Raw genomic sequence first — 13,082 nt, 5'->3', positions numbered from 1 at the left:
CCCTCCAGGTCACTGTATACTTTTAAGACTGGCTGCACACAAGCTGCAAGCTCTTGCTCTCTATGTATGCAAGAAAGAGGGCATTCATTAAAAACAAATGCTTGTTATGAAGGTATCAGTTTGACTGGATGCAAGCCAAATGTTGACCCTGGTGTATCCGGCAGTCACGAAAATGCACACTGGCCTTGAGACATTTAAACTCCACAAGCATGCAGGGCAAACAAATCCTGTGACTTCAAAGTGAGATCACGTTCATTGACATATCAATTTGGCTTTGCGAGACACTTTCCTGGATAATGGCACATATAATTAACAGAGTGAGTCTTGATTTCTATGACTGTGCCTTTATTGTTCTGCTTGGAAATGAAATGTCTTTTCTGTTTTGCTACAGAGCTGTACCCCTTTGGGTAGATAGGCTCATAAAAAAGCAACAGTAGCTGCTTGATTTTGTGCTGCAGAGGATTGTCTTTAGAGAGTTTTAAAGTTTTTTGCAGCATGTCTCTTGACCTCATTAAGATGATGAAGATTTTTTCTTATTTTCTGTGCACTGAGGTGAATAATGAGTTACATAATGTAATGTGTTTGTCTCGCATGTATTAAACAGTGAAAGTGATTTGACTGAGTGAATTACAGCACTTCACCAACAGGCAATTATCCCCATAAAGAAATTAGGACACTGGATTTTTATGAGTTTTGGTTCATGTGAAGTATATGTGTTCCTTGTTATAAAATGATAATTCCAACTTTTCTGATTGGATGGGCTGCATTCAAAGCAATTGTAAAGTGATGTGAAAGAGCATTATACCTCTCAATGCTCCCAATGATGGCAAGCCAGGTAATTGTAAGTGGAAATAAGTTAGAATACAGTACATAGAATACATTAGATAATTAGACATTATTAGACATAATTAGACATTAGCAGTAAATGTAATGAGGGAGACAAATCACATCAGCTTTTAAACAATCCAAAGGGGTCAAAGTCTACAACCAACTCACTGAGCACCAGTGATGGCCCAAGGCTAATATTTCATGCATTTATGAGAATACCAGTCCTTGCAACACTGCATGGCTATGGGATTTTCAGTTGTGTTTAACAGCCATGATAAATAATTGCCATTGCTCTCTATTCTTTAATGTTGATATATCTCCTCAACAGGACACATGCTGCAGCTTTTGGTTACTCAGATCAGAGCAATTAATCTAACGTGTCGCATGATGAACTCGGACGAAACTCAGAACTAGAAAGACATGAATAATACAACACATTAAATCTCACTTGCACCACGACTCAAAACCTTGAAGAAAACCGAGGCAAAAGGCCATAAATTGAGATGCTAATAACAAACAACGGTCCTTGTGAAAGAAACAAAATGCTGTGTAATGTTGAAGTTGCATGGAAAATATTGACCATATGTGATTAATTTGCACAGGTATGTTTCAATTAATCATAGCTGGGTGGCAGACACCCTGTTCGGCCTCTTGCCACCTGAGGAAGAATTATCTCCTAGCCTGACCCAATGATAAATAATTAGAGCAGAAACTGATCCCGCTTATTAATATAGCTTACATTAGCATCATTCATTGGCCTAGTTACTCTGGCAGCGAGGTGCGTTAAAAAGAGAGATGAACAGATTGATAAAATGCACATCTGGCCATGGGAAAGTCTGAGACCACATTGAAAATCTGTGATGTTTTATCAATTTAAACTAAAAACAAACAAAAAAAATGTTTGCACTAAAGATGTTTAAATTACTAATCAAATGTGAGCAAATTTGTGACATGGACCATGTGAATTCCTTCACAATCAGATTTCCTTGCTTCCACTGTATGACACAAAATGCTCTTTGCAGTGGTCTGAAATCATCCTGGTATAGTATGACATATCAGGTCTTGCACAAACTTCTAAATGCAGTTTAGATGCATGTTGTCTTTAAAGTCTCCATGAATGAGACAAGTTGTGCAGTTGCAAATGTGATTCAAAGGACCGGGGTGAGAGTCTTGAACAGCAGGCAAGTCAACACATTAGCCAAAAAAGTTATAAAAGAACCACCAAATGACTTGGCTGTATCAGCAATTTTTTTATTTTTTTATCACACATTTCCCTTTTTCAGTTTAAGTGTAGGTGTTGGTCTTAGGGTAGGGAGGTAGTTTTTTTTTATCTAAACCTTGATAGGGTTCATCCCTTCAATAAATAAATTAAATGCAATTAAATAGCCAATTTCTTTTAGTTTATGTCACAGCCATGGTCATGATTTGCTACTTGCTATTGCTAGTCAAAGGCAGATGGAAATGGGGGGATAATCTTGCCCTAGAGAGCATATGATTGGACAAAATGAGTGAGTGAATTGTAAGTTATATATTTTTCATCCCTTTTGCTGGAAGACAGATAGAGACAGTGAATTTTGAAAGAGTCAATCTGCTGAAAGTTAATGTTGTTAATATATACCAACCATAGATTACGTTAAAGCTAACAAACATGAACTTAAAGTCACAAAACTTGTGATTTCATGGGCATGGGATTTCATGTAAAGCATGAAAGGGACAAAACAAATACCAAAAATTCACCAGTAGTCTCAGAGTTTGGACCCCACGGTATTTAACCATTTGAAGCATGCTGAGGCTAAATTGATCCCCATTAATATAGCTTACATTAGAATCACTCATTTAACTAGTTCTGGCAGCCAGAGGTGTGTAAAATAGAGAGAAGGACTGATTGAGAAAAACTAAAAATAACATCTGGCAATGAGAACAATTAATTTACATCTACGCTGCAGTAGATTTTGAGGCGAAGCTACATTTGGCAACTTGGTTGTCTGACAGAAGCAGAACTGATATATCCTTTTTTATCTATGGCTGGAAGACTAACAAAGAATCTGAGAATTGAGTAGTCACCCAAAATTGGTAAATGGACCCAAAGAATGAGAGGGCTTTTCTGCCTCATTGGTACCATATTAAATGATGAAAATACTACACAAAACCTAACAGGTTTTTGGTGGCTCTTTGACACCAATGATTTAGAAAAACTTCCCTTCTCATTGCACACTAACTCATCAGTGCTAATTACAGATAATGATGACAGATGATCCCAATTATGGGGGTAGTAAATATTGGGTACTTCACAAAGGGACGATGAAAAACAATCTCTGTAGCTTTTAAAAATAATTAAATACTTCAAGGACACTCAGTAGGTCTTGCTCAGTTGTATTCCCATTGGGTGAGCGCGAGAGCACAGGGTATGATGAAAAATATTTGCAAGGAGGCCTTTGTTCCACAATGCTGTATGTGGTCATTAACAGTATCTTCCTGTATTACATGTGGCAAAGTTGGATGAGAACAGCCGGGCTCCGAGGCATAACTCTGATGAGATGGAGAGCACAGACCCTTCTTCACTCTCATCAGCAGCCCCAAGCCCCCTTCTGAACCAGGGCCTTCTCATATTCACTGGAGTGTAGCAAGTTCTGGCACTGGCCATCTGGGTCAGCCCTCCAGACTGAATTCAATGATAATGCCAGTCTTCAGCATGACAAATGGCCCACTCAGCTTTTGAGTCTTACATCTCAGCTCTCACTTTCACAAGCTAGGTGTCAGTGAGCCTGGTGGCTGTACTTGCTCCACTAATAAGCAGTTTGCTCTCTGAAATTCCAAATTGAAGACAGAACATAATATATTCTATACTGTATGACTATTGTATAATATTGTGTCATAGATAAAACTCTTACATAATATTAGGGCCCTAAAATGAAACTTTGTTTTTCACAGATGTCATTATTAAAGAAAAGAGTTCTACTACAATTATTTATTTACACACTCTGAGATGTACAGTGGGGTCCAGAAAGCTGAGACAAAACTGAATATCTAGGAGAAAAAAAATAAAATAAATAAATAATATATATATATATATATATATATATATATATATATATATATATATATATATATATATATATATATAATTATTATTTTTTTTTTACCTTGAAATTAAAAAAAAATGTTTTAGGATTTAAAGTTTTAATTAAACTAAAAGTTATGACATAAAATAAAGACATATTTATTTGTCTTGGTCACTATTTAAATTTAAGCTAATTTGTAGCACTTTTAACTCAAAAGGAAATATTACAAAACCAAAATGCTCTTTGTAACATTTTAAGATCATGCTGGAATAACATGGATCATCTGTTTTTGCACTAATTTGAAAAGTCCATGCCAGCTCAAGTGCATGTTGATTTTAAAGCAAAAGGGGAAATGCTTAAATTCTAATTTCCACTGAAATTGTTATTCTGATAATACCATTTGTAATGACATTTTTTATATATTAAATTAAAACAGACTGATCTCACAATGAATTCATCAAGGGTAGGTTGGACCCTGGTTTTTCAGCTGAAATCAGTTTACTGAAATTTGAAAAACTGCCCCCAGAGGACAAAGAGAGAAATGTTGTTGAGCTCCAGTTTCCAGGTGAAATGAAAGCATTCTTGAACTTTGTGGCAGGGCGGATTCTACACACCCGGTCCCTTATCAGACTAATCAAGCCTCCGAGAGGGATAAAGGCTGACTGCGGAGGATGGTGAGGGAGAGAGAGATCGTTTACAGACATGTCCGTCATGTGTGTGTGTTGTTGTCTTTTGATTAAGTTTATAATTAAAATATAATTTATATTGCCAAGCCGGCACTCGCCTCCTCCTTTCCATTGAACTACGTTACACTGGCCTGATAAGGGACCACACACTTCAAAATAGAGCTCTCTGGCTTTGAACGGGAGAAACTTCAGTAATATAAGTCAGCGTATGGAGTTGAACGGGAACGATTTTTCAAAAATACCAATTCGTTCACAAATGAATCTAATGTGTGGCGCCAAAAGTGAGTTTTTTTAATTGTCATTGATGTAATAAGAATGCAGATTTTATTTAACTATATGCTCTAACCCAAACCCAAACCCCAACCCTAAACATTAGTGGAGTAAACAGTAACTTTCAAATCATGCTCATCATTGATTATATGAACTTACTTAGAACCCGTGTCTCTGAGGCTGGTCGTGCAATGCTCTATTAGTAGTGTCACTAATAGGTTAAACAAAAGGTAACTACTAAATGTAACTTCTAATTTGAAATGATATAAAATAAAATGCAAAATAGAAGCATTTTCACTTTTGTTGTCAGACTTTTGGACCCGAATGTATGCACTGACAGACATTTTAAAGCCATCACAGAGGTTTCCAAAGTTAAGCTGGGGGAAACATGCTAAAAAAAGCTTAGCCATTAAACTCCCACTGTGGCCTACAACAAGCCTCCCTTTGACTAAAAGCACTATTGGGTTGCCATTCTGGATTGCCACACCAGATATCTGGTGCAACACATCACAGAGTTTGCTTTTTTATGTTACGATAATTTGCTTCAAACTGGGAGAAGTGCTGATTAAATAAGTCAAGCGGTGATTGAATGCAAGTTTGGCCACACAGTTCCTAGCTCCTCGGCTTTGACAAACATGTTTGTTTTTCTCCCTAAACGTAACTTAAGGTTCTGAGTGCTCTCCCATCTATTAAAGGAAAGAAACAGGTCTGTATTTGCTGTGGTCAGACTGCCATGCAGATAGTCAACTCATTCAAATGGACTTCAAAAAGTTAACTTTTTTCTGCAGCTGCCTCAGCAAGTGCGTTAAAATATTCCCTTACCTTGTCTTAATAACCACATAATTTTATTGGGTTCGTTTGCGAAATCACACATGGGTAAATTATGTTCCAATTACAGTATCTTTTGTGTTCTTACCAAAAGTTAGGTCAAATAAACTTGGTATTCTCTTCAATATATAAGCAGCACTGCAATGTTACCTGTCTCTGGAATGTTTCTTCTTAGTATAAGCACAAAATAATGAGCCACTGTTGCCAGAACTCTGCAATGTAGTGAATGTGTTATTTTTATATTTATTTATTTGTTTGTTTCCTTCTCTCCAGTGGGGCACGTCTGTTTAAGCTTTCATCAACATAATCCTGTCTGAAATAAGCACTCCCAGTGTTGCCAGGCCAATAACAAACTAATAATGCATAATACATTGATTTGTGGACGCATATTATGACACATCATTTAATTAATGTCCACACTCCAGCTTTAAAACAAATTTACATTTTGTATTTTTGTAGACTTAGTACCCATCAGAAGAATCAACCGATGTTTGAAATGAATTATCAGGACTAAGAAGCCAAACACTTCATAAAAACAATGTGCATTTGTGTATATCTGTAGTGGGTTTGTGTGCATTAATTTCAGTTCAAAAGGCTTGTGTCTCTGATTGTCATGATTGGTCTGAAGTCCCATAGTCTCCCTTGTCATCTGTGACTAATGAATTTAAATTGATAAGAAATTGATCAGGCTTGCCCTAACCAGGCTGTTGTGATTCTTATCCATAAGCTATCAATTATGTTATCCACCTGTCATGTACAGATTTGCACAAATCCTCGTCCATTGATTGGGTGAATGGAAATGTAAACCACAGAAACCAAATATCCATTAATCCTAGTACTAAATTTGACTGATGTTTCATATGAGGCTGAAACCATCAAAAGATTAATGAAAAGATTTGGAGATACAAGAGACCAGATTCATGCTCTTGTGCTTTGTCTAAGTTACAATGTGCTTAAGATGAAACTGCATTGGTTTGATGGTTCATAAAAGGGGTGTGCATATCATTTCAGTTTTAGTATTCTAAAGGAAGAGGCGGTTTATGTCTGAGCCACAGAATGAAATGAGTTACTGATCTTTCATTGCTCACTTGATTGTGATCGTTCTCCTCTTCATGCCCCATACTCACAAAATATTTTATTCTGTTTGCAAAAAGGCAGAAACAAATTTGCTTTCACATAGCATATATTTAGATTCATTTTTTTTCTGATGTTCTGTACCATTTGAATAAATTATGACAGCATGCAGATGAAGCCCAAGCCATTATTAGTGTGTTTAGAGTGTTTCATCACAGTATGTGGTCCTTGTCATATCCAAATCGTATTCTATTGAAGAGTGCGCTTGATCTCTAATCTCTCTGTGCTATAACAGCATCATCCCCTCATAAAAAAGCACATTCAACAAGGTAGTAATCAGTAAATTATGTATCTGTGAAAAGAGTAGGTGTTAAATACAGAAGAACATTATTAGCAATATTACTAGATTATAATTGCATCCTACAGTATTTTAAATACCATTTTAGAATTCAGCTATATGTCCTTCTGAACCAAATAATTTACAATATACAAATTTCACAATTCTAATATGGGTGATTTTAATAAATAAAACTATTTTACAAAAACATTTAAAGAAATACATGAGAAATTATATTTTGCTTCTAGATAAGTAAGCCTAGGATCATTAAGAAATGTTTTCATTGTGGCATTACTTTAATGACAGTTATGCACATTTTGACACAATTAATTTTTCACAACTTCTGTTTATATATTTACATTATTTAAATTGTAAAGTTTTTACACGTCATAGTTGTACTCCCTTGGTACTTCCTTTCACTTTTTTTAATTAATTTTAAATTATTGTACAACAGCATTTTTTTTTTTTTTTTTACTGTAATACAAATAAAATACTCTTTAACGGTAATACTGAGTAGCATTGTTGAAAACAATGGTAATAGTAAAAGTCTAAATGTAGTAAAATGTAAAAATGTCAAGATATGTTTCGGTAATGAGAAATATCCAATGAGTGTGTGTGTGTGTGTGTGTGTGTGTGTGTGTGTGTGTGTGTGTGTGTGTGTAGAGAGAGAGAGAGAGAGAGAGAGAGAGAGAGAGAGAGAGAGAGAGAGAGAGAGAGATTGCCATCAACTGAATTCATTACCTACTGCAATCCCTACCAGAGGTTCAAAAGGGAAACTGCGTTCCGTGCATTTGGAATAAACTATCAGAATAATGGCAGAGGAATTAGAAGTGCATCGGGAAGAAGTGTAGCCTATCATCTCTGATTCGGAAACAACAGTGAGAGCAGTAGTAAGACAGAGGAGTCCAGAGCAATCGGGTAAATTGGAAAAGGAAGCACGGAACTCGAGAGCGCATCAGCCGGACTGAAGCAGCAGCGCTCGGGCACATGATGTTGCGCAGATACTTCAAATCATCCCCAGGATCAAGCACCAGGCAGAATGTCGCTTTTTAGACCGTCCGTACTGAAGGACCGTCGGACTGACCCTCCTCAGTTGGAGGGTAGACTGTTAGGTTTTTGGAATCGTTTTGTTATTTAATCGTATTTTTTTTTATTCTGAGAACTCATACCGGAGGAGAGTTTAAAATGCAACCTAGAGGGGTCGAAGCATCTTCTAAAAAGGTGAGGATTAAAAACGAACATCATTAGGCTATATTAAGACAGCAAAGGGTTTTAAAAAGTGTCGATTTTCGAATTAAACATATTGCAATTGTTGTCGACTCCATGTGCCCAGTTGCGCGTTTGCAAGAAACTTCTTGTATAAAGGCTGCTATAGGCTATTTGCCATAATTTCGGCAGTGAAAAGTTCTGTCAAACAACAGATTTTATATGAAACAACGGATCCTTCTAATTTCCACATAATATAGGAGAATGATAAATATTTCAAAAGCTTGTTTATAATAGTGAGATATCCAGCATGTCTATGTGCACAATGCTCATACCAGCTGCTTGTGAACCTTGGTAAAAATATTTCTCTCCATGATTCCTCCAAATATTTAGTAGGCTAATGTAATAATAATAATAAAAAAACATGCTGAAATTTTTACTTTAATAGACTAAACAATGTTTTCTTTCACATGGATTGTAGACTTGCATTGATATAGGGGATCTGTGAATAAAGATAACATTAAAATAGATATGACAAAATGTATTTGTACATCCACTGTCATAAGTTTGCAATACTCATGCCATCAGGCCAACCTAAATTATCATTCATGATTACATAACTTGCATACAGTTATTATTTAACATGCTGCATGATGAACATCCATTATCATTCAATAATGTGCTAAAGTCTGTCCACTGAAGACATATTTAATGTGATGGGTCAGACAGGTGCCAATGTCTCATTTACTGTAAGATTGTTCACATTATGTACCCTTAGGCAGGCCTGTGTTTCTTTCCCTTTCAACTCATTGATTTAATAGAGCAGTTCTCACTGTCCCAAGGTTCAGAACCATTATTATGGAGAGAAGTCTGTGCCAGAGCATTGGAGAACAGACCTGTCCATCACCATGGCATTTGACAGATTAAACACCTCAGTGCCCTTTACAAGTCTGAGAGCACAGAGATGTTGATGTCGCCAGTAATCACTCTCTCCTTGTGGATAGGAAGATGACTGGCAGTGAAGAGGTCGGGTTTAATACTGGCTGCTCGTTTATGTTCCTTATGCTACCTATTTTTTTCTTTCTTTCTTTCATTCATTCATTCATTCATTCTTTCTTTCTTGTATACAATTTGAAATTAAATTCCCCATTATATTTTAGTTTATTATACGTATATTAAAGCTTTAGTTAATACAAAGAGCAGCCAAAGTTACTGACTAGGCTTTGTTTTTTCAATTTACTATTATCTGGATTTAGGGCCACAACCACCATATACATTGGTGGGGGGAGGGGACATAATTTCTTCTGGGGATTCATTCTTCGATATATGGGTGTTTAGTAATTTTTAAGGCATAGTAAAGAAAAAATTCCATGAAAGTGAATGATGAAAAAGGTTATGTCATAATTAGGTTTTGGGGAACAAAAAATGTGTTTACATCTATGCTATGATTGTTATGAAAGCCTAAGAGTTAAGACTAAGAGATAAAATGTTAAAAGTAATTAAAATAACTTTTTATCAATTTGTTTTTTCTGTTGAAATATAGGTAAGTGGATCAAAATGCTACTTGTGAGGGAGGTTGCACCTTTCAGGGATTGTCCAGCTGCGATGAGAGAGGAGGTCTTCACCGATGAACCCATCATACTTGCTGCTTTGGACCACACCCTTTGAAATTGCCCCTCCATGAGTGACACTCAGAGTGACAATGTGATGAGCTTTGCTATCATTTCCAGCCCAAGTATGGATGGAGGGATGAAAGGGAGTAGCGCAAGTTAATGAGACTATTGCTCTTGTGTTGGGGAGCTTAGGACAGGCAATTACAGGAGGATTACCCACTGACTTCAACATAGCATACTCTCCACTGAGGCAAGCTTCAAGACCGTTAAGAACTCCAGTGTGGTGGATTTTATTAGAATTTTTCCTCCCCTTTAAATTATCTGCAGTAATTGTTGTTGTCTAAAGTTTGCAAAGCTTCCTTTGTCTCACAAAATGGAGGTACAAATACGAATGTGGAATAAAGACTTGCCGACTTTGATCAGCCCATGGATACCTATACTGCTTGGTCTTCACATGCATTTCTCACGAGCCACAACCTGTCCCGAGGAGTGTCGGTGTGACAGGACCTTTGTTTACTGTAATGAGAGGAGTCTTACATCTGTGCCTCTGGGGCTAGGAGAGGGTTATAAGATCCTCTACCTCCATAACAATCAAATCAACAATGCTGGATTTCCCCTGGAAATGCACAACGTTGCCTCAGTGGAGACTGTGTATCTCTATGGCAACCAACTTGATGAATTTCCTGTCAATCTTCCAAAAAACGTGCGGGTGCTCCACCTGCAGGAGAATAACATTCAGACGGTGTCCCGGGCTGCCCTTGCACAGCTGCTACGCCTAGAGGAGCTCTATCTTGATGACAACTCCATCTCCACCGTGGGTGTTGAGGAGGGGGCCTTCAGGGAGGCCATCAGTCTTAAGACCCTTTTCCTTACCAAGAACCACCTGAGCAGCGTACCTATAGGACTCCCAGAGGAACTGAGAGAGCTGCGGCTGGACGAGAACCGCATAGCACTTCTAGCCGAGGATGCATTTGAGAATGTGACGGGACTAGAACGCCTCCTTCTGGATGGGAATCTTCTGACAGATGAAGGTATCGCCCCAGGGGCATTCCAAACTCTAGATAACCTTAAAATCTTGTCAATGGCACGCAACTCACTCACAGTTCCCCCTCCCAATCTACCAACTGAATTTTTGGTTAAGCTCAACTTGCAGGATAATCAGATGAATGAGATTCCTTTGACAGCATTTCAGGGGCTGTATCACTTGGAGAGACTGGATATTTCCAACAACCAGCTGCAGTCTCTCACACAGGGGGTCTTTGACGCCCTCCACAGCCTGAGACAGCTCACTGTTCGAAACAACCTTTGGCTCTGTGACTGCAACATTAAATGGGTCATACTGTGGTTAAAGTCCCTGCCAGCTACCCTCAATGTCCGTGGGTTCATGTGCCAGAAACCAGAGAGTGTACGTGGCATAGTAATCAGAGAGCTAACCCTAGAGCTCATCCAGTGTCCTAACAGCACAGCCACATTCACACATCAGCCCACACTGCTCCCTTCTTCCACCCCTGAGTCAGCCACTCAAATGGCCTTCACACCCCCACACTCCTTGCCTACACCCACCCCTCCACCTTTTGCACTTCCCCTACCGACTGTTGGCAGAGACAGGGAACATAGGACAAAAACCCCAGACGGTCCTAGGCAGGAATCGCTACGTGTTTCTTTTGTTGTGCTGAACAGTTCATGTATTCAGGTAAGCTGGGTATCGACTTTCACTGTTACAGCCTATAAGGTGACATGGGTCAAGTTGGGTCACAGTTTGCTATCTGGCCCCATGCAAGAGACTATGGTAGAGGGGGCACATTTTGGAATTGTGTTGGCAAAGCTGGAGCCCAAATCCACCTATCGCATTTGTGTGGATCCGCTAGATGCTTTCAATAATTACCACCCAGGAGATGATACAATTTGCTCAGAGGTGACAACGAAGTCTGTTTCCTTTCACTCCAATGACAATGCTACTGGGCCTGAGCAGGCAACCCAGCAGGACCCAAGCTCACCTCTGCTACTGGCTGGCCTGATTGGTGGGGCAGTGCTAGTGGTCCTGGTGGTATTCTTGAGCATATTTTGCTGGCACATGCACAAGAAGGGAAGGTCAGACTTATCCGAATGGAAATACAGCCGAGGCAGAAGAAAAGATGACTACTGCGAAGCAGGGACAAAAAAAGATAACTCCATTCTGGAGATGACTGAGACGAGCTTTCAGATAGTTTCTTTGAATAATGAACAGCTCCTGAAAGGGGACTTCCGTATTCAACCAATTTACACACCTAATGGAGATGTTGAATTCAGAGACTCCCAAACGAGAAACAATAGCACGACATACTGTAAGAACAGTGTTCCAGAGTCCGATCCATGCCATAAATGATGATTTTAAACAAATAACATCCTTTGTATCTAGATCAGACGTATACACACTGAGGATATAGGATATATTTAAAAAAAGACTGTACATTATGTAATTTATACTCTGAACAATGATATCGCCTTTTATATCCCTTAGTAAAAGACAAATTGATTTATGAATTATTAGTTTTTCATTTGTGTTACTACAGCAAAATCAACCTTTACTATATAAGCTCATGGGACCCCATAGATATTGTTAGTGAATCTAAAACACACCAACAGTGTTAAAGGGATAGTTCATCCAAAAATTTATAATTGTATAATCATTTACTCATTCTCATGTAATTTCAGATCTGTTTGGTTTCTTTCTGCTGTGGAACACAAAAGGAGATGTTATAATGGTAGCCTCAGTCACCATTCACTTTCATTGTATGTAAAAAGATGCAGTATGAAAATGAATGATGACTGAGACTAACAAACTGGCCAATCTCCTTTTGTTTTCCATGGGTGGAAGAAAAAATTTTAAAGATTGTTTTGAGTAACTTATCACATAATTTTCATTTCTGGGTGAACCTTTAAACACAAATCAACATGACATGCCCTGCGTTTTTTTAATATTTATTACTCATAAGTTAAAAGTGGAAAAAGAAGTGAGGAAAGGCAGAATAATTTGAATGTGTGTTTGTGTGTGTGTGTGTGTGTGTGTGTGTGTGTGTGTTACAGAGACAGCATAAAGAGGAGTGAGCAGTGTACTGTATTCTTTTAAATGTTTCCATATCCTTGCGCTACATCACCACAAGGTGGCATCTGTTCTCATCCCCAGTATCAATTTAAA

General features: G+C 38.0%; 1 protein-coding gene across 1 annotated transcript; it reads left to right on the top strand.

Moving 5' to 3' along the window:
* Positions 1-7,848: 7,848 nt before the first annotated feature.
* LOC127662768 (leucine-rich repeat transmembrane protein FLRT2-like) lies at positions 7,849-12,404 on the top strand. Its single transcript, XM_052154072.1, has 2 exons — positions 7,849-8,306; positions 9,835-12,404. The coding sequence occupies exon 2, from the start codon at positions 10,278-10,280 to the stop codon at positions 12,267-12,269; it is 1,992 nt and encodes a 663-aa protein (XP_052010032.1). The 5' UTR covers positions 7,849-8,306; positions 9,835-10,277; the 3' UTR covers positions 12,270-12,404.
* Positions 12,405-13,082: the final 678 nt, after the last annotated feature.

The sequence above is a fragment of the Xyrauchen texanus genome, chromosome 22, assembly GCF_025860055.1.
Source record: "Xyrauchen texanus isolate HMW12.3.18 chromosome 22, RBS_HiC_50CHRs, whole genome shotgun sequence".
NCBI lineage: Eukaryota > Metazoa > Chordata > Actinopteri > Cypriniformes > Catostomidae > Xyrauchen > Xyrauchen texanus.
This window is presented reverse-complemented; position numbering and strand designations above follow the sequence as displayed.